Here is a 20,994-nt window from a genome sequence, read left to right on the forward strand (position 1 = left end):
TCACGTCAGTCCCTGCAGAGGTAGCTGGCCATCTCCGAGCCACCCTCTAGGTGGCGCTAATGCGCCTTCATGTTGTAAGGTAACCGTTTAGCTTAACCTCAAGGAGAAGAAGAACTGCATCTGATGACAGTCAACATGGCGTTCAGTTTTGGCGGCGCCACGAGTAGCACAGCGGCAAGTAAGGATATTTTAATTTTATTTTGGAGTAGCTTAAACATGTCACTTTAATTACACCAAAATAGCGCTATTTTGGTGTATATACCTAAGCAATAAATACAGATGTTTAGCCGGCAACGCACATCAATTAGGATAGCAATTTACCGGCTAACGACAAACGTAACTGCTGTTTACAACTGATGCATCAAGCTAGCTGTTAAGCCAAATATGTTATAATTTTCGTTAATGTTCAGGTAGTTTTCAGTGGAACAGTGCTCGCGTGGTAGTTGACGTTTAATACCGTAACCACTGCATCTATCGTTAGCTGTTTTAGCTAATGAACATTCTCAGGTTTGTGCTCATCAATGTAAGCTAGCTAACGCTCCTTCTAGACATAAATGAGTTCAACTACAGCTTTTGAAATCCATTGTAGCTGTAACGCTACTGTAGAGACATCCAACAGTCATTTTTTCTTGTGTAGACACGTCGGGGTTTTCATTCGGTTCGTTCGGTGCCAAAACCACAGCATCAACAGCATTCGGCTTTGGCTCCACACCGACCACCACCACCACCGCCGCCGCATCCGGATTCGGCAGTAAGTCCAGTCCAGAGTGCTGGTCCTCACTCCATGGGACACATCTTCTCATTCAGGACCCACAGTCGTGATAGCTGTGTTATCGGTTAGAGTTAGTGGGTGAGATACGCCAATGTATGTCACTGGTTAGCCCCGTGAGCAACACATTTTGGATTCACACGAGAAGTTTGTTTTGGCAAATGAACGTCCCCATCTCTGATAAAGAGCAGCTGCTTCCCCGAGCTTTTCTTTTTGAGAATGTCTGAGGATGTCTCCCACAAAGTGGAAGAAAAACTTTCAAACCGTACTAGCATCTTGTCTAAGGCTTTTTTTGTGTATGCAAACTGAGTACATTCTGTTCAAGGCATGGATGAAAACAGAGGGAATTTGAGCCGCTCTTCTCTGACACTTGAATATATTCTTGGCTATAGTAGCTGTGAATCGGAAAGACAAGAAGAACCTCAGATATTTCTGTGTAAACTGTATGAAGTGTTCTGTTTATTCGCAAAGATCATATAATCCATGTTGAATATTTGTAGGTGTCTTTGTTTTTGTTTGGGGATCTGATTGCAGGGCAGTAAAGCTGAGTGCCTGTGTCTGTCTACTTTGTCTTGGTAGCTCTCACAGCTCCTGGTTTTGGGGCAGCCACCACAACTGCTGCTGCACCAGCCACAGGATTTAGTTTTGGCTCCACCAACACTGGTAAGACACGCATGTTATATACAACACATGTAGCTATGTATAATTTTTTTTATTGCTGTCTGTGAAGGTACCTGAAGGATGTTTTTACAGTGATGAGCCCAAACTAGGCCTGGCCTTTTTGTCGTTTAACTCCTCCGTGTCATTCTCTCTTTCTCGCTGCCTGCCTCTGCCGGCTTCAGGATTTGGGGGGCTGGGAGCTGGAAACACCATGGCTGGTGGGTTTAGTTTTGGGGGGTTTGGTTTAAATGCCAACCCAGCAGCAGTCAGCTTTAATGTGGGGTGCTTTGGTACAGCAACCACCACTGGCACTGTTTTCAATTTTGGTAATAGCCTGGCTAGTACAGGTAGATGACCTCTGTGATTGATTAATCAGTACATGTCTTTAAACACACATTTTCTTCCATCTTCACATGTATGTGGTGCAGTGACTTTTTTTCCCCCCATCTCACGTTATTTCGTCTCATAAAATGCCATTCATTGTTGTTTCCATTTGCATGAGTGAATTATGCACTCATCTCATTTGATTGCTGTAGAAGCCCAGAACATTTTCACCTTGATTTTAAGACGGGAGAACAATGCTACATGAAAATAATATTAAATTCTGCTTTTGTTGATCTTAATAGCCCAGTCATGATATTCCTCTTTTACTGTATGTCAAATAGCCAGTTTATTTTTTCTTTCCTCCATTTGTCTGTCTCAGCTCGTTTTTGTGTCACCCCCTTTTTCTCATTTGTCATGGCTTGCTTGTTTCCTCAGGCGCGTTTGGTGGCTTTGGGACGACTACAACAACTGCCGCTGCGCCAGGGTCTACTTTTAGTTTTGCTGCTCCTACCAACACCACAGGTCAGTAGTATAGCTGAATTCAGGCTTAAAATTCTTTTTGTTGCCATATATGTTGATGTGCAGGGCATAAAATATGCATGCAAACAGCCTTTTTTTAATGAATATGTAAATACCATCACCATTCTGTGGTCGCCTTTGAGGCTCAATCCCTCAGTCTCGGGGTTTTATTGCGTGTTTAATTCTGATTGATAACGATTTTACAACGTTATAAAATTTGTTGTATTGAAACTGAAAACTCGAGGTGAATCCTACAGGAAACCTGATCTAGATGAGGTGAGTGATTTGGTATCATGATGGTTTAGAGGAAAATTAAAAATGGTCAAATTTAAAAAAATAAGTTAGTAAATAAATAATAAACATTTCAGTACTATGTATCAGATTTCTAAACCTTACTACTAAAACTGTGCCGTTGCATACTGATACTCATCTTTCAGTTGAAATGACAACATATAGCAGCCACAAGACGTCTCACTTGTTGTACACTGTACATAAGTCCTTCTCATCACTCCCGCTGTGATTCCTCTGCAAAGCTGGCCACGCATTTCCCGAACACTATAGACTTAACTGGCATTCAGTATTGTTATTGTAGTTGATATTTTCTCAATGTGTTTGCACATTCTTCTGTTTTAGGAAGCCTGTTTGGTAACATGCAGAACAAAGGGTTTGGGTTCTCCTCTGGACTTGGCACTGGTACCACAACTGGGACAACAGGATTTGGAACTGGATTAGGAGCGACTGGCCTGGGTGGGTTTGGGGGCTTTAATATCCAGCCAACTCAGCCGCAGCAAGGTGAGAGGGCATATGTCCAAAGACCAGTGCTAGTGTCCCCTATGAATATTAGAAAACTATGACCCAAACAGGGTGGCTACTGCTCAACCTTAAGGCAGTACGTCACTTGTCTCAAATTGATAAATTACTAATTTGGCCTGTTGTTTTTGGAGAATCAAATGAGCACACTTAACATAGTTGGGAAAACTTGAATCAGCTTGTCGTGGATGGTAATGTTAATAATGTATACGTGTATGTATTGAAGCAAAGTCAGCAGAATCAATGCAATGTATTTTCCAATTTGTTGGAAAGTTGGGCAAGTTGAGCAAAATTATAGTTTCTAAGTCACAACTCTGTCATTGGTGCTGTACACTTTTTGTCACAGCAGAGGGCGACAACGAGCAGAAAGGCAGATTTCAACTTTAATGCCATCACCAGTCCAACAATATGTAGCCGAAGCTGAAACAAAAAAAAAGTGATTTGTGAAATTTATAAAATAATTGGCTCACTTCAATCAGTGGTTATCCCCCATGAACACAGGTGATAAAGATTTTTCAGAAAATCTAAAGTATAAGACAACCTGACCTTTTATTTTACCTCTGTTTCCCCCTAACAGGAGGTTTGTTTGCCCAGCAGGCCCAGCAACCAGGTCAGGCTCAGCCCACCCAGCTTTACCAGCAGGTCACTGCTCTGTCTGCGCCCACCTTGTTAGGAGATGAGCGTGACTCCATCCTCGCCAAATGGAACCAACTGCAGGCGTACTGGGGAACTGGAAAGGGCTTCTACAGCAACAACAACCCACCTGTTGAGTTTACACAGGAGAACCCATTCTGCAGGTTCAAGGTGACGCCTTTAGTAGAGTGGTTGGACATATTGTTAAGTTTAGTTTGAATATCTAACAGTTGTGCTTTGTTGTCTCTTAGGCGGTGGGCTATAGCTGCATCCCAGTGAGTAAGGATGAGGATGGGTTAGTTGTCTTGGTTCTCAATAAAAAGGAAGCTGATGTGCGAGCTCAGCAGCAGCAGCTGGTGGAGTCCCTCCACAAGGTCCTTGGAAACAACCAGACACTCACGGTCAATGTAGATGGTGTTAAAGCCCTGCCCAGCGACCAGTAAGCTTCTATAACTTGCCATACAGTAACACTGCTACACAGATGGTTTCCTAATGGCTTTCAGAAGTGATTTTCTTCTGCTGGAGATTGAAACAGATAGTGGATAAATTCATCATAAACAAAAGTGAGCTCTTATTAATGTGTCGTCTGTCTTTCAGGACAGAGGTGATCGTTTATGTGGTGGAGCGTTCGCCTAATGGCACTTCCAAGCGTATCCCCTCCACCACACTCTTCAGTTATCTGGAGCAGGGCAACATCAAAGTCCAGCTCACACAGCTGGGAGTCGCCATGTCGGTCACACGCACAGAGCTTTCTCCAGCACAGCTCAAACAGCTGCTGCAAAATGCACCTGCAGGTACATGCCTGCATGCATGTGTGTTTCTGCCCTTGCACTGAATTCAACACATTGCTGATTTGTGGTTTTTATTTGTCCTGAATTGTACATGAGGATGATGTCTTTCCTCTCACTAGGCGTGGACCCCATCATTTGGGAGCAGGCTAAGGTGGACAACCCTGATCCAGAGAAGTAAGTTGATTGAGAGCATCTTTTCAGGACTCTACATAAATGGTGGTATTCGAATAATGCAGGAACGCAACCCTTTATTTTCTCAACCTATTTAGAAGTATTAACACTTGAAGTTCAACAAAAGAATAAAGGTGGTCCTAATGGTTTCCTGACTGATGCCCATTATGTTTTTACTGGCTTTTTTTTTGTTTGTTTTTGACAAAACGTCATTAAAACAAGAGCTTGCTATGGTAACGCATGTTATCGTTAAACTTTACAAATGTTTTTTGCCCAGATTAATCCCAGTGCCTATGGTGGGGTTTAAGGAGCTACTTTGCAGGCTACAGATCCAGGAGCAGATGACCAAACAGCACCAGACTAGAGTGGATGTAAGTCTGCTGCTGCTGGTTTTAGTTCTCCAAAATGTTCAAAATAGACTCTGGACATGGGCACAGAGCCTTCTGGTTATCAACAAAGTATTTCTGAAACAGCTTTTGGCTTTCAAGGACAGAGTACACAGATGTCCAGTTCATGTTTGCTGCCAACAGGCTGTTTACAGCTATAATTACTATTGTAAATACAGCTACAAGTAGCAATGTCAAAATCATTTGGTTTAAATACTTACTGTAAATTAGGCACAAGAGCTTTATAGAAAAAAAAAATTAAAATGATTGGGAAAATGTTTGACATGTTTACTTACTTACTTACACACTCATACTGACTTGCAGATTATCTCCAATGACATCAGTGAACTGCAGAAGAACCAAGCAACCACAGTGGCCAAGATTGCCCAGTACAAGAGGAAGCTAATGGACCTCTCTCACAGAGTGCTGCAGGTAGCTGCCTCGCCTTTTTGACTGTGTTGAAGAAAAATCTGTTGTAGGTTTCTAGTTTGCCTTTTTGTGATGGATGCCATCTGTTTCAGTGAATGCCCTGGCACTGTCCTTTCCTGTTTTCTCAGCTCCAGTATTTCTCATCACATTTATCACTCCTCCACACCCGTTCCTATTTTCCTGGCAGGTGCTGATTAAACAGGAGATTCAGAGAAAAAGTGGTTATGCTATCCAAGTGGATGAGGAGCATCTCCGGGTGCAGCTGGACACCATTCAGTCTGAACTCAATGCCCCCACACAGTTCAAGGTAAGTGTGTCTTAACTGTAACACGTAGAGTTGCTTTTTCTGTTACTTTCTTTCATTGAACTTACTAGACTTGAAATGAGAGTGAAATGGATTCACTGTATGTTTGAAACAGTGTGTTGCTATACACAAGAAGAAAACTGCGTTATAGTATTTGTGATATTTTAGTAATTTCACTAGTTTTTTGACTGTTACAGTTTCATGAATTTGAAATCCTGTCTGGTAACTTTGCCGTCCTTATTAAATTAGAGGTGCCCTGTAGAGTTTTCAAAACAAAAGCAATGTTTACACCAAAATGCATTATGTGATTCCTTAACTGTCCTCTAACAAGCAAGCAGTCTTCCCTTTTCCCGTGTGTTGGTCAGAAACTTTAAGCTTCATTACAGTGTGATTGTATTTGTGAGTAAACAGTTGTGCCTTTTGCAGCTAAGAGATCAAACCGCTGCTTGAAATGATCTTTTACATTATTTGGGTTGTCTTCTCTTTCAGGGTCGGTTGAATGAATTGATGTCCCAAATCCGGATGCAAAATCACTTTGGAGCTGTGAGATCAGAAGAGCGCTACAGCGTTGATGCGGATCTTCTCAGAGAAATCAAACAAGTGAGGCAGCACATTCTCACAATGCATCTCATTTTAACTTCTGTGCCTTGTAATTGTAGTTCCAGACCTCTGAATCCACAGTTGACATTCTGTAGACCATTACTTGCCTTTAAAAATATTTTTAGATTTTTGGCATGCACTGAAGCACTTCTTTCTTTTCTCTCACTTCCAGCACTTGAAACAGCAGCAGGAAGGTTTAAGTCATTTGATCAGCGTCATCAAGGATGACTTGGAAGACATCAAGCTCATAGAGCACGGGCTCAGTGACAGTGGACACATGAGAGGAGGCATCCTGAGCTGAGTCTGTCCTACCAAGACATAAATATGCTGTGAGTCAATGTCTGTCTGCTGAGAATTGGCACATTTGACACCCAGATGAGTTCAAACATCCTGTTTGTTATGGCATTGGATTAATCTTCAAGCAGTCTCTCATCTTAAGGTTTGATAACAGAGGGGCATCTAAATTTAGAGCGTTTACTCTATCAACATTTTGGCAGGTCTATCAGGACTTTGCCTCTCTATCTGTACCACCAAAACAGTGACTCGTTAATCTGGTGCTTTCTGGACTGATAAAGACAGCTCAACATCATCTAATAATAGCTGGCTTCCCTTATGGTAAATCAGATTATGGATAGGAGGCTACGAATTTGACTGGCATGTAAACAAGTCTTGGTGTTGTGCTTGAATACAATGTAAATACATCTTTGGTTTTTATGTTTTAGTTACAATATTAATAAATTTCATTTAAAGAGCAACTACACCTGCATTATTTTCTTGGTTTTTCAAACATAAAGTCCCCCTCAGTTGTTAGCCTTCCTCGACCCACACAAAAGGTTGGCTCACAGTGTTAATAACAAGAGTGTTAGCTTGGAAGATGATTTTAGTATTAATGAACTGTGATTTCAGGGTTTGTCTTTTTCCAGTGAAATTACTATAGGTTAGTGAGTTAAGGATGGTTATGTGTAGCATCACCATCATAAAACTGCATCAGGTCATGTGGGAACAGGCGTCTCCAGAAGAGTTTGGGAAAACAGTATTTTGACACTAAAATGTGTATTGGGACCAGCATTTGATTGTTTGGATTTTAATACATAAGGAATCACTGGGAAGCTACAGAATTACATAAAAACAAAAGATAATTTAACTGCCCTTTAAACTGAAAAGAGTTCTTCACAACATCCCTTTCCTTGCGTATACTGAAAAGGTTCTGTCTGAGCAGCACCACCGTCTGTCTGTCTGTCTGTCTGTCTGTCTGTCTGTCTCTGCTGTTTGTCACCTGAAGACGTTATAAACAGTTGTGGTGTTGTGAGTACTGATGCAGGATGTGTCACGTGCCCCGTGTTTACCTTCAGGCAAGCCCTTTCCAACATCTCATCAAAGCAGGGCTTGAGTTGATAGGATTCATGTCCCGGATTCACAACCCCACAAGGGTGAAAGACTGATTGGCAGATGAACTGATTAAGCAGCTGTCTAGGATTATAACCCCTTGTGTAACTGAGTCACCCATAACCCAAGGGTCTGAATTACTGTTTTTTCGAAGAAGTAAAACGGGAGCAGTGATTTAACGACCAACACGTATGCAGATAAAAAATTATGCGTGATTGTTGCACAAGCAAATACTTCACATAGACTACAAAATGAAAAATACCAAGAGTAATGAAGTAATAGCTCTATACTTGACAGCCTCAACACGTCTAATGTAATTAACTTTTCAAGTCTTTCTAAATTGACACCTCCAAATTTTTTCAGTGTCAGCTGGGTCTGAAGTTTTAAAATGTTGTCGAACGTTGTCGACGGTGCACTTGACATGAAAGGCAAAGGCAGCATCATGGGTTTGGTGTATTTTTTTATGCATAACTAAACAGGTTATCATTTAGCTTTATACAAATTATGAAAACACAACCTTTTAAATGAACTAAAATAAAAAAAAAGGTGGAAAAAAAATCTAAGAGGTAGAAAAGATCTAGTTTGTACATGGATAAACAATAATGCACTCAATCAACCCACACAGGTCAAATGGAGAAGATACTACTGAACATTTGAATTTCTGCAGATGTGCATCCAGATGAAAAAGTCTACGCAGCAGATACAGCTTCAGCTCTTGATTCAGGCTATCAGGTATGAGCAGAGAGGTCCACGAGCCGGAAAGCCTCCATGAATTCATTGATATCGATGCTGCCATCTTTGTTGAAGTCGATGCTCTGGGCCAGATCTGCGATGGCCTTGTCACTGATCTCCACCTTAAGATGAGAGCTGAGCAGCTTCCAGGTCTGACGAAACTCCTCGAAAGAGATCAAACCTAGAAGAAAATACAGAGGAGGATGTAACTGTAGATGTAACTTAGATTCTCGCTTGAGTTCCAGAGACACTAAAGTAAATGTCAGGGGATCCCCAAACTCAGTATTATTCATTCTCTGGGGATAATGAATGCCTGTACAAAATTTCGTCGCAACCCTTGTTAATGTTGTTAAGATATTTTAGTCTGGATCAAAGCGCTGGTCTGAAAGATTGACATACAGAAAGCTACGCCACCAGCATGTCTAAAAAAGGAATAACAGACAGGGATCTAGTTATTTGGATGCAGGCTAAGCTGCTTACTGACCTGAATGATCTGCGTCTATGATTCGGAAGATGGTTTCCAGGTTGGAGTGGTTTTTGTACATAGTCTCCAGGATACTGTTATCTGAGATCTGCAATAGAAGAGACAAATTAAGATTTTGCAACCCCGTGTGTGCAGTTTAGGGAAACGTAAAAGCAAAGCACACACTGGCGCTAGTGCTTGACTGACCTCTAGTTTGGGTTCAGTGATGGAGAGCTCCCTTATCCACTGTTGGTAGTCCACCATGCCGCACTGGGTGTTGCTGACAAGCTGAGGGCGCAGCACCCTCCAGGGTAGACCCAATTTCAGAACATTCTCTGTGGCACTGGCCCACTGGCTGAGAGAGATCATCCCTGAAACACAGACAGAAATATTTAAAGGAGATAATATTAATGAATTATGGTTTTGAAAGATTATTTACGTACTGGAAGATGACGATCTCTGTGTTCTGTTGTGCGTTACTGAAGTCACTGCTGAGTGTTATTGAGGCTCAGTACCTGTGTTGTTAGGATCAAACTCCTGGAACGCATTCATGAGATCTGACTTATGTACAAACAGCTGTTCCCTCAGAGCTTGCAGAGCTGATCTCTCTGTCCACCCGATGCTGACAAAGAATAGGTGAAAAGACATTTTTACTTATACTGTATTTATCCTGGTGTAAGTTATTTGGGATATGAATATTGTCGTTTTTGTTGTTGTTGTTTTTTGTCATCTTAAATTTTGCGCAGCCTCATATGTACCTTTGTCTCAGGGTGAACTCTCGGCATGTCCTGCTGGCCTGGTACTGAATGAAGTGCGGGACCAGGTTATGACCCATCCTTATGTAGGCTCCTCTGTTGCTGCCCACCTCGTAGTAGTTAGATGCTGAAAATATAGTCAGCACCTGGATGCAACAGAAGACAGAAAGTTTGCTGAGGCATGCTGAATGTGACCCATGCCCTGTAGTTGCCCTCACTGCGTTCCCACTAATCCCAGTCACCCGATACCCTCACCCTCTAGCACACATGTTCCCCAGTCCCTCACCCCCTCTTACACACCAAACAGCCACAACATTAAAACCACCTGCCCGTTGTTGTGTGGGTTCCCCCCAAGCCATCACTGTACCCAAGGCTGCTTTGACCCATCAGGGCTTAGCCACAGGCCCCACTGTGGGGGCCATGTGGTATTTGGCTAATGTCCTACTTCTCGTCTGTCTGACCACAGTGTGTTCCTAGGTACTGTTATGTATTGTTACGGATTGTGCACTTGTTTCCATCATCGGTACCCCACCTCACACTCTACCCCATGCATATCTTTGTGCTCACCATGCGGTTGTGACAGAACTCGTAGCCTTCCTGTTTGCACTCATGGGAGCGGATGAGGAGCTGGAGGTTGTGTCTTCCCAGCACTTCCTCAGTGATATCTGGCCCCCAGTAGCAGCCTCCACCTCGCACCTCGTTGGGGATGCAGCCATTTTGGGGCATTGGGTCGCTCCACAACACGTCCACTATCTGGGTGGGTGAATCATTTATATCAATCAAATATAACTGAATGTCTGTGCTGTTACGTAACTCCAAAAGAAAACAAAACATTAAAATATGTGTGTGATGCACATACTCAATGTTGAACATAACAACCACTGAGACTGAATATCCTTTGTGACATTTACTTGCTTCCACTCCTGCTCGTCTTTCTCTGTTGTTTCTCCAGGCTCTGGGTCTGAGTCAGAGTCGGACTTTGTCAACTCCACATAGGACTGGTCGAATCCAGCAAGCCTGCGCCTCCTTTTCAGCTCTTCCTCCACTGACCAGTTGAGCTGACTGCTCACAGACTGGTTGTGGAGCGAGCGGCGTGGGAGGTCATGCCTGTAAGCCGATGCTGAGCTCTTGTAAGTCAGAGACCACACTCGACGTCGGCCTTCAACTGGTTCACTGGTCTCTCCGATTCTGTTGTTCATTGTTTGAGTCTTGCTGCCATTGACTGCTTGATGCGTTAGCTTGGGAGGTCTGAGAGCTGACACATACTGCACATGTTCAAAAATGCACAGATTAAATGCACTTAATATCATCATCTCGATAGTATGTATGGTTTTGGTGCCTGTGAAATGCACCGAATACATTTGTTGTTGATGCTGAAGGCCTCTCTTACTTTGTGTCTGTCCACTCTGGCTATCATGTCAAGGTCTGTTGTGTCAGAGATCCCACCGTGCACAATCAGCACCTTGTGATCAATCACTGTGGCCAGGGGCAGCCAGCTGAAAATCTTCTGGAGAAGCTTCAGGATCTTCTTGCCATGCACCTGCAGACCCATCCAAGCTTATGGTGACTTACATGTAGTTCAAATTATTAGGATGAACTCTTGTCATTTGTTTCAGTTAACGTGTGCCAACATCATAACCCCCGCTGTAGTAGTCAGACATTATGTATTTTGTATGTCCTGCTGGGAAGACAAGCTGTTTATTTATTTTTATTTTGAGGACTCAGGGAATGGCCACAATCATACACATGGTGTGAGTGGAAAAAGTTACAAACAGAAGTTTATTTTTACACATGCACGCTGAATGAAATATATTGTTCCCAGCTAAACCACTGAAGTTTGGCTAAGAGTAATGTAATATCAAGGATATAGACAAAAGACCTACCCTATATTTTCCCAAGACTTCTTTGGTGAAACCATATCTGGAGAAAACACACAATGAATAAACCAGATTAGAATGCAGATAAGCTGTACATATAACATAATCAGAACAACAATACGTCAGTATTTGGAAGGAAAGCAGTGCACAGCTGTTACCTCAGGTTAACAATGTGGTCCTCATGGTTCCCCCTGTTCAGATGGACATCATTGGGATAGACCAGCAGGAATCCAAAGAGGATGAGAAGGATCTCTAAGGAGTTTTTACCACGATCCACAAAGTCTCCATTGAAGACATACGGTTTCTCAGGGGACGGCAAGCCATTCTGGACAGGATAAATTAAAAGTGTTAATCAAAATGAACATCCCTGTCTGACGGCATTATGATTTGCATGTCATGAATACCTTATAAAATATCAACAGCAGATCTTCAAGGTGTCCATGTAAATCTCCTGTCAGGGAACAAATAATGCATTAATATTTATGTGATTGTGTGCCTTTCAAGGACAATGAAAATAGTTCAGGAGATCATTTAGTAGAACGTGTCCAGGGAAAGCCTGCTGTTGCATACCACATATGGTAATCTCCTTGGTATGGCATGCAGAGACTTGATTGATATTTGGAAGAATTCTTAGAAGTCTCCAAGTCTCTCCAAGAAGCTGAAGAACATATCGCGCGTGGAGCTGCTACTAGGAAAAACGTATGAATAAACTTGAAGACTGAAGAAAAATGAAGAAATTATGAAGAAAAACAGTAGCCACTGGATATTTGTGTCTACTTGTGTGTCATGAGTGCACTTTATGCTCCTGTGTACCTACTTGTTTGTGCTTGAAGGCATCTACAAGCTTCGATACCCCACAGAAGGTCATGGGGAAGGTCAGATGGGGGCCGTTGTAGCTGTCGGGTACCTCAATACTCTTGTAGCAAAAATACCTCTCCCATTCTACATCGCGACAGATTTCGTTCTTGCGAAAGATGTGAGATATTAGGTTTCCTACATTAAAGACAGACAGAGAAATAAAGTGAGGTGGACTAGTGCCACATTGCATTTCCCAACAGAAAGTAAACCAGAGCTCGTTATCAGTGATCTAATGAAACCTACATATCCATTAATTACACAGCATTCTTACTTTCACTGCTTGCTGGGGTAAAGTGGTCCATCAAGAAGCCAAAGAAATTGTAGAGCTGCCGGAAGAAAAAGAGAAATTGTAAATTAAGGTTAATTAATGAACAAGTCTAATAATCTACAGCTATGCTATTGGCTCTGTGATGCTGTATATCGGCACAGCAGCGCTTGAGTTAAGCATGATGATATTTTGGCCCACTTTTGACCCAAATATGGGTGATGCATAAAAGGTTATGAGCTCAGAGTTGTTACAGTTCATCTGCTGAGGACCATGAATCTCTATATCATATTACATGGCAATCCAATTTTTGATTTTTTGATTTTATTGACATTTTTCAAAAAAATCCAAAAAGGTCAGGCTTATGGTGCCCTTATAGGAACAGAGGATCACCAAAGTCAGTATCCTCTGGGGATCATGAATTTCTTTCTAAAAGATTAATTACAATACATCCAGTAGTTGAGATATAGGATGGGGCTGTTATTCACGGGGTTTGGGCTCGGCCCCTGATTTCCAGTGAAGGGAAATCATAATACTTCAGCATACCAAGACATTTTGGACAATGCTATGCTTCCAACTTTGTGGTAACAGTTTGGGGAAGGCCCTTTTCTATTCCAACGTGACTGTAGCCCAGTGCACAAAGCAAAGCTCCATAAAGACGTGGTTGGAACCTTTGAGATGAACTGGAACGGAGATTGTGAGCCAGGCCTTTTCATCAAACATCAGTGCCTGACCTGACAAATGCTCTGGTGCATGATTGGACAAAAGTTCCCACAAAAAAAATTCAAAATTTTGTGGAAAGCCTTCCAACAAGAGTGGAAGCTGTATTAGCTGCAAAGCTGTCTATGTATATAGAATGCGATGTCATGAAAGTCCCTGTTGGTGTAATGGTCAGGTGGCCCAATCCTTTGTCTATATGGTGTATTTCGGTCTGAATTAAAGTGCTGGACTAACTGACAGGATGACATTATTATGGAGGAAAAACTAGTTGTGTCACTGTGGAAATGGCACACTTGAGATTGATGTTAATCTTGTGTAAACCTCCAAAAGTATGTGACCTCACCTTGATCTGGTCTTGCTCTCCTGCATATTCAATAGACTGGAAGATGTTCCATGTGCACCTTCGTCTCATTTCCAGCCGGGCAACATACTGACGGTACCAGCGCTGGATCAACAGAGCTGCTCTGATTGCTGAAAATTGGGAGCGAAAACAAAGTACGTGGTCATAATCATGTTCTCTACCACTGTCAACATACTTTTGACTATGTCAGATGTAGATTCATGGACTTACCAGTGGCAGCTTTACAGAGTGCATAGAAATAGAGTGGAGATGGCAAAAGTTATCAAAATCTGCCAATTGAGACTTATTTGCTGTTATGAACACAAGCTGAAAAGACGTAATGGAATAAAACATTCATTTACCTGGAACTGAGATGCTCACTAAGAATGACAAATCACAAAGACACTGAAGTTAAATGAGTGCAATAAGAAAGAACATTTCTTTGAAAACTTGACTCTTCACTAGAATGATTCTGGTGAGGGGCACACCTTTGTCACATTTCCTTCGCTGTACTTCTGATTTTCCCATGCCGCATCCCATGGCCTTTTGCTGCTTTCACTGTCAAAGACAAAAATACTTTCATGTGAGAATGTGAGTTATCTGACCTTGAACTTGTGTTTGCAACCTTTGAATAATAACATAATAGTTTAACAAATTTTTAGATTATTCAATTTTACTACACATTTCTATATTAGAAAAATTATTGACATTTTTTGGTCACAAACATAACATCAAAAGATTTGAACAATTTAGAGGAATAATTTGGCTTACTTATAATTACTAGATGTTTTGCGAAAATGTGGATAAAATAAGCATTTGAGTAGTTCATTTCATGTCTAAAGGGTCTACTGAAAGTAAATTTGAAAATATTGTACAACAGAAAACCGCCAGATTTGTCCAAAGCAAACCTTACCTGACCACGTTACCTTTCTTTCATTACCTCCTCTCACTTCTTCTTCACCTTTAAAGAAACACGGTCATTCATTTTCTCTACAAGCCAGCCAGCCACCCTGTTACAGCTTGGAAAAATAAAGCAGAAATGCGTCATGCCTTATACTTTTCCATTTCCCAGACACAGTTCCAAGCAGTTGTAATGTTGTAATCAGATGTCCCCTCTCTGCAGCTACTCACCCCCATCCATCACAAACACACACTGGCTAAACGCTTGTGAATAGCTGAGCCTAGTGTGGTGGACAGGTCTTGTGATCACTTTAACAAAACAAGATATAAGTGGATTAGGATTAAACCTTACTACGACTGACATCTACGCTGAATAAACGGATGACGGCTCTGATAAAGGGCAACAACCTCTTTTGAAATGAGGTTTATGTTGGCCTCAGCTCAGGACGCGTCATCGTTACAGCACAGCTATGAACGTCAGTATTATCTCCATGAGCAGTTAATTGTCATCTGGCATGTCTGAATCTCAAAACAATTCATCAATTCAGCCTACTTTGTGACATTTCATCAAAAACTAAACATTACAAGCTTCACAAAGGTCATTGCAGGACTGTTGCATCGTAGTTCATAGTCACAGGAGGTGTTCTGTCTATCTGAGGTTATCATATTTAAGTCTTGTAATGTTTCCCAAGGGCGAATTTCTGCAAATGTAGCTTCTTCATCTTGCTACATTAAATCTTGCCACATTTTTAAAAAGTCTAAATTTTCGTTAAACAGCGATGAAAGGTAAATGTCTTTGAAAGGAAAAAAAAAACATCTGTAAAGCTGACCTTGTCTTTTGTGTGTTGAAATAAATTTCAAGAATGTCCTCTGTGTTGTCTGGTTGTGGAACATCTGCATCTTTCATCCTTCACAGTCTTTCATCTGTGCATAAAGGCTCTTTGTGATCCCAGCCAGCACCAGCTGCTGGTGGTGTGACTCCCAGCAGTAAGTCTGATACTCAAGGACTCCATTCAGTCCTGTTTTTTGTGTGTATTTATAAGGCTTACAGTATTATTTATATTTGTTAGTGTCAGTAGATCCAGTGAAAATACTAATACTACCTCTCATAGTACTTTATGACTTCCTTATTTTGTCCATGGAATTCAGTCTAGAGTACATTTTTATATTATTTTTACAATAATGGGAAGTTTTGTGACATCCTGTTGTTTGCCTCTGCTTGTGTATGTTGCCCCTCCAGCTGCTGACAAATGCTGTTGCCCTGATGGTCTTGTGGTTCTACATACATTCCTCGTAGCCGTAAGAGTACCTGTTCAAATCTGCTCTGTACCAAAGTGTGTCTATCTACTCTTGTGGTTAAATGGTTGATATGCCATAACTAAAGGTGGTGTGGTGGTTAGCACTGTTGCTTCACAGCAAGCGGGTTCTGGGTTCAAGTCTGAGGTCTGGGCACTTCTTTGTGGAGTCTCCCTGTGCCTGTGGGGGTTTTCTATTGATAATCCAGCTTCCTCCTGCTGTCCAAAAAATACGGTTACTGCATATACATAGGCCACATTGGGGGTAGACTCCCTCATTTGAGGTTTTATATTTATATTTATTATATTATATTAATGGTTCAGTTTTGTTTGCTGGTTGTTTGCTACAGTCACATACTCCACTGACTGGCGCACAAATCAAACACACCCTTTGTTTCAAGGCAGGCTATTTAAACTGATGCCCTGCCTGCTGTAGCTATGCTGTACAGGTGCAGTGCCCAGTGCTGGGCCCATCTGCTCCCAGTGTTGTATCAGTTTATAACAAGAATTCCTGTGACACTGTTGATCTATTATAGTTTGATATCCAGTGCAGCAGATAAAGTGTGTATTTTGGGCTATGTGGGAAAGCTCCTGATGCAGTCTCGCTGGCACATAAATCAGTGCTGCCAACCTTACTTGCTGTGGGCCTTCACATATTAACATCACCTGCACTACTCATTGTTGTTTTGAGTTAGATTTCTTCCCTCCTCATTCTATCGTTAAATGACAACTGCCTTTCATGTTAGGCCAATAAATGGGAGCTGAAATAGAAACTGATAACCGCTCGTGCAGAAGTGAATAGGCTGCATGGGTTTTGCAGCTTTGTGGTTGATTATTGAAATCATCTAAAAAGAGGCACTCAGTGTTTCCTTTCCATGCTTGTCTGGTTTTGTTAATGAAAAGTAAAAATCTCTCCAGCTATTGTTTCACATGCTTTTGTGACTTCTCTGCACTGCCCGCTCTGAATGAGAGGATTAAAACCCCTTAAAAGTCAGTTGGTTTTAAAACCAATATCAGCCAGAATCTAGCAAGAGAAAAATCAACAAGAAAATGCATGCTGTGCTACACATGTATCACAGTAAAATATCAGCTGCAACAGTAGCTATATGTATGTAAATTAATATTAATTTTCTTATGTGGCACTATCTCACTATATGTGTGTATACCCCTTAGATTGTGTGTTAAAAAATAAATAAAATCCACTTTTCAAGGTGCAGTGCTGCACACAAGTCTTTGATGAGAATATTTAGCTTTGTGTAAACATCATAAAGCTCCAGTGATGAGCTGGAACAAGCTAATAGAGAATAAGAAGTGTCCATGTTAAAGGTAGTCTAGTCAATCTAATAAGGTGTTCTACTTTTAAGATGCTTACAAGCGAAAATTGTGTGATTTATAAGATGGAGGGACTTTTTTATTGGATGTCACTACATTGTACACGTGTACCTAATAAAGTGTATGTATGTATTGTGAAATTAGATGATTTTAACAATGTTTAAGCAGCATAAAGAGGTGCAAACATGTGCTTCCTCACACTGTTTTTACCTCATGTGAACTGCAAGCACATTATTTCACATGTAAATCTCACATATATAAAATGTGAACTTCAGACATTTCCTAAATATTAAGTCACGCACATGAGGTTATTACACGTGAATATTTCTGTTTGTCTTCGATCTTTCGGTCTCTCCTTCTTTCTCTGCTGGATTGTCCGCCTTGTGTTCGTTCACAGGGATGAGACAACAATGTTAAGTATCTCAAGGCCAAGCAGGGGTACAGAACGGAAGATAAAAACTCAGGTTCCCAGGCCCTGACAAACAATAATTATTTAGCACAGCATCACCGTCTGGTCGTTCCTATCTCCTCGTCCAACCAGACGCACAGAACCAACCACTGCCTTCGTCTGCCACAAATCTGCCTCAAAAGCAGTTTATCTATAGACTGAGCGTCGAGCTTGTGCACCATGTCCTTTACGTTCGTTGTCTCGACTATGCTTCTGGGCTCTTCAGTAGTGATTGCGTTTGTTTTGCAGCCACCCAAGGAAGACTCTGCAGCCGTTGCAAACTCTCCTTTTTCCAGTGACAGGTCAGTATCAAACTCCATTGCTGTTTGTGCTTAGAATATGTTTCGCTTTTGCCAGTGGTGATATTTGTTTGTATGCTAGTAACATTTAAATCCATTTACCTCAACCTACACATGTTGATGCATGTGTAGGTTGACTGAGGATCGGTTTGACCATCTGGGTTTTCTAAGAATGTTGTACAGAGATGAAACACGTTCTTGGAATGTTTCGGCCATTGAATCAGTAACTTTGCCAAAGTTGATACAGTGAGAGCATTACATTTAACAACCACATCTGGCATTTATTTAAGCACAGTAGCTATTAATAATGCGCTTTACTTTACTAGTCTTGACTGGAGTGTTAAAACAGTAATTAATTTGATTGAAATGCCCAGAATTACTTCAGTTTCTGCGTGTCTCTGTTCATTCATTTTAAACGTTATGCACTATTTAATTGACTTGCTATGCGATGTTCAGGTGCCAGGGTGAGTCATTGCAGTCCATCAGGAAAGGTCTCCTCCGCTCTCTCAACTTGCAGATTGAGCCACAGCTGCCAGCTGGTGTGCTGGATGGCATCAGAGAGCAATGGAGGAGCACCTTCAGCAACATTGCTCACAGAGCCAACGATGCTGTAGGTAAATGGACCCCAACGTTCACAGAAATAACTGTAGAGCCCACACTTTTCTAACCTGAGCCTACCACTTAGTTGCTTAATCAAAGTCCAGCTAAAAGTCTAACTCACTTTCCTTTTCACTGTGTCCTTCCAGCTCCAGCGGTCTCTGGCTACTCCCTGTCACCTGATGGTGGGAACAGCACAGGTCTGAAGTGTTGCTCCATTGCCTCGGAGATCTTCATGACAGGTATGCATCAAGTTGTGCGTGTGTTCGTGCATGCTGACATGTACTTATGAAGAACAATGGTACAAGTGTAAAATGCACTGTTATGTTTGACAGATCTGGGATGGAACAGTTGGATCATTCATCCTACCAGCCTTACCATCGTTCAGTGTGCACTCTGCAACCCTGAAGTGAAGACACTGCAGTGTTCATCACCCCAGACAAATGACCAGGATGCCGACTCAAAGGTATATCTCTCTATGATGTGTAAATATTAAAATAAGTGTCTACAAACCCCATTTACCTTATACTGTACTGAGTTACATTTCTGTTTGACATTCACATACATTTATAGTTCTGAGGTGTGCACTTAAAGTATTCATTGTATGCATTAGTGGAGATAAAAGTACTATATTTCCCTCTGAATTGTCTTAATCTATATACTTAGCTACTTTCCAGCACAGCCTTTGAGCTTCAGTGTCTGCAGTCAGCTCTTAGTTTACTTTGGTGTGTTCTGGAGATGAAACAGCTGTCAACACAGAAGCATGTTTTCTCCCTCTGCCAGCATAAATGAACTGTACCATCACAGGCTTAGACTCCCTCAAAAGTTGGTGAGCCAGAAATTATATGTATTATAGAAAAGGAAGATGGTACACCTGTGGCAGAATGAGTGCACATGACATGAAATTATGCATTGTGGATACAGAGGATCATTTTGCTCATATTATCAACTTTACTAAATTTATTTGAGGTAAATTTCGTTTGTATTCTCCTTTTACTCTAATAGTTTATGCACACCTTTAATTGAAAAATTCCAGACAATTACTTTTTCAATCTTTATCTACAGTAGTATAGCCAATACAGCATGCAAGAAACTGCAGTATGAATGTGTACAGTAGAACTGTGACTCCTCTTTTCTTTGTCCTTTTCCATGTCCAGGTGCCATGTTGTCAGCCCACCTCCCAGGTGATGGTGCCTGTCGTCTACGTGGATGAATTCAGCACCGTCGTCATCTCCTCCGTGCAGATGACCAACAGCTGCGGCTGTGGACGTGACAACATCCAGCAGCCCGGCGGAGAGTAAACTTTGATTTATGTGTATGTGACACCTGTGAGTCTCCTGGCACCCACACAGAAACATAAAATACGCTTTATACAGGCCTGTTGTCTCTCACGAGCATTCATGCTGATAATGTTAACTACTTTTCTTTAGTTTTAGGTGTTTTCTTATATCCTAACAGTGTGTATTCAACACTTAGCTTGGGAAACAACATAAAGTCTCTCTAAGAACTCAGCTCTGCATTCCTGTTTCTCTATTTGAACCAGAAAGAATGATGCAAGTGCCAGCACAGGTGTGTTGAGCCGACCAAACATAAAACAATTTCTGTTTTAGTGATAAACTGGATGAGATGATTGAGCTCAGACACGCCTTTACTGATCTCAAATTACAACTGACATTTATGAGCCTTTGTTTTTTATTCACAGTTGCCAACATTTAATATTTCTCTCTGGCCAAGATCTGGAAAGAGCTGGATGTGAAGTGCAGCTGACCCTGTCATGATATAAGCTGCTACTTTATCTTTAAATAAATCTCAGTACTGACTAGAGAAGTGCTATTTAAAGCTGCTAACTGTTACTGAGTGTTCCCTCCAAAAATGTGAGACTGTTCAGAGCCAACTCCTCTCACAGGCCAGTTGTCTCGTCTCTGATTTGTGAAACATGATAATCTCCTCTTATGAGCAAGAAGATGGCAAACTGAGGCCACTGTGGCTTGCCATTTTGAGGGTTAAACATTTCCTTTTGCACGGGGAGAGTTAAAGGAGAAGATTTTATCCACCAGCTAAATTCCCTGTTTCCCTTGGGTATGAACAACATCTGTGTTCCACCACCGCCCATTGGCCAAGCTCCATTTTCATGTTTCAACTGGTGAAAAAGATAAAGAGGACAAGAGGACAATGCAGCCCTGAACTGCACCCTCAGAAATGTAACTTTAAAAATAGACATTTAAAGATGTGCTTTGCCACACCAAACAAAAAAAGGAAAAGAAAAGAAAAGAAAAAAATCTGAAAAGATGAGATTCTGTTCTTTGCCTTTTTTTTTCCTTAAGAAAACAT

General features: G+C 41.4%; 3 protein-coding genes and 1 long non-coding RNA gene across 7 annotated transcripts; 3 read left to right on the forward strand and 1 right to left on the reverse strand.

Moving 5' to 3' along the window:
- The first annotated feature begins 30 nt into the window (after positions 1-30).
- On the forward strand, positions 31-7,152 carry nup54 (nucleoporin 54). 2 transcript variants are annotated; one of them, XM_046375386.1, is made up of 14 exons: positions 31-178; positions 638-751; positions 1,349-1,432; positions 2,189-2,275; positions 2,906-3,064; positions 3,660-3,886; positions 3,967-4,154; positions 4,313-4,509; positions 4,626-4,680; positions 4,955-5,048; positions 5,388-5,495; positions 5,680-5,799; positions 6,286-6,396; positions 6,569-7,152. In XM_046375386.1, exons 1-14 carry the CDS (start codon positions 124-126, stop codon positions 6,695-6,697), a joined length of 1,728 nt encoding a protein of 575 aa, XP_046231342.1. In that variant the 5' UTR covers positions 31-123; the 3' UTR covers positions 6,698-7,152. The 2 variants fall into 2 exon arrangements, with proteins under 2 accessions (XP_046231342.1, XP_046231343.1); XM_046375387.1 differs by lacking the exon at positions 638-751 and having other exon boundaries at positions 41-178.
- Positions 7,153-8,390: 1,238 nt separating this feature from the next.
- On the forward strand, positions 8,391-14,712 carry LOC124051742. 3 transcript variants are annotated; one of them, XR_006841867.1, is made up of 5 exons: positions 8,394-8,514; positions 10,316-10,489; positions 10,685-10,862; positions 11,156-11,295; positions 11,809-12,556. It is a non-coding gene; the product is annotated as an uncharacterized LOC124051742 (long non-coding RNA). The 3 variants fall into 3 exon arrangements; XR_006841868.1 differs by lacking the exon at positions 11,809-12,556 and adding an exon at positions 13,831-14,712 and having other exon boundaries at positions 8,391-8,514; positions 10,685-11,295; XR_006841866.1 differs by having other exon boundaries at positions 8,393-8,514; positions 10,685-11,295.
- Positions 8,500-14,812, reverse strand: LOC124051740 (serine/threonine-protein phosphatase with EF-hands 2-like). The gene is made up of 19 exons (XM_046375383.1): positions 14,706-14,812; positions 14,281-14,350; positions 14,155-14,172; positions 14,024-14,032; positions 13,796-13,923; positions 12,739-12,793; positions 12,427-12,602; positions 12,180-12,294; positions 12,014-12,060; positions 11,768-11,934; positions 11,616-11,652; positions 11,123-11,272; positions 10,644-10,997; positions 10,300-10,485; positions 9,736-9,878; positions 9,493-9,599; positions 9,185-9,348; positions 8,999-9,086; positions 8,500-8,695 (listed from the first exon to the last, which is right to left on the reverse strand). The coding sequence occupies exons 2-19, from the start codon at positions 14,330-14,332 to the stop codon at positions 8,511-8,513; spliced, it is 2,181 nt and encodes a 726-aa protein (XP_046231339.1). The 5' UTR covers positions 14,333-14,350; positions 14,706-14,812; the 3' UTR covers positions 8,500-8,510.
- Positions 14,813-17,779: 2,967 nt separating this feature from the next.
- gsdf (gonadal somatic cell derived factor) lies at positions 17,780-20,910 on the forward strand. Its single transcript, XM_046375671.1, has 5 exons — positions 17,780-18,069; positions 18,523-18,680; positions 18,813-18,905; positions 18,999-19,129; positions 19,815-20,910. The coding sequence occupies exons 1-5, from the start codon at positions 17,948-17,950 to the stop codon at positions 19,962-19,964; spliced, it is 654 nt and encodes a 217-aa protein (XP_046231627.1). The 5' UTR covers positions 17,780-17,947; the 3' UTR covers positions 19,965-20,910.
- Positions 20,911-20,994: the final 84 nt, after the last annotated feature.

This window comes from Scatophagus argus, chromosome 20 (assembly GCF_020382885.2).
Source record: "Scatophagus argus isolate fScaArg1 chromosome 20, fScaArg1.pri, whole genome shotgun sequence".
NCBI classification, from domain to species: Eukaryota; Metazoa; Chordata; class Actinopteri; family Scatophagidae; genus Scatophagus; species Scatophagus argus.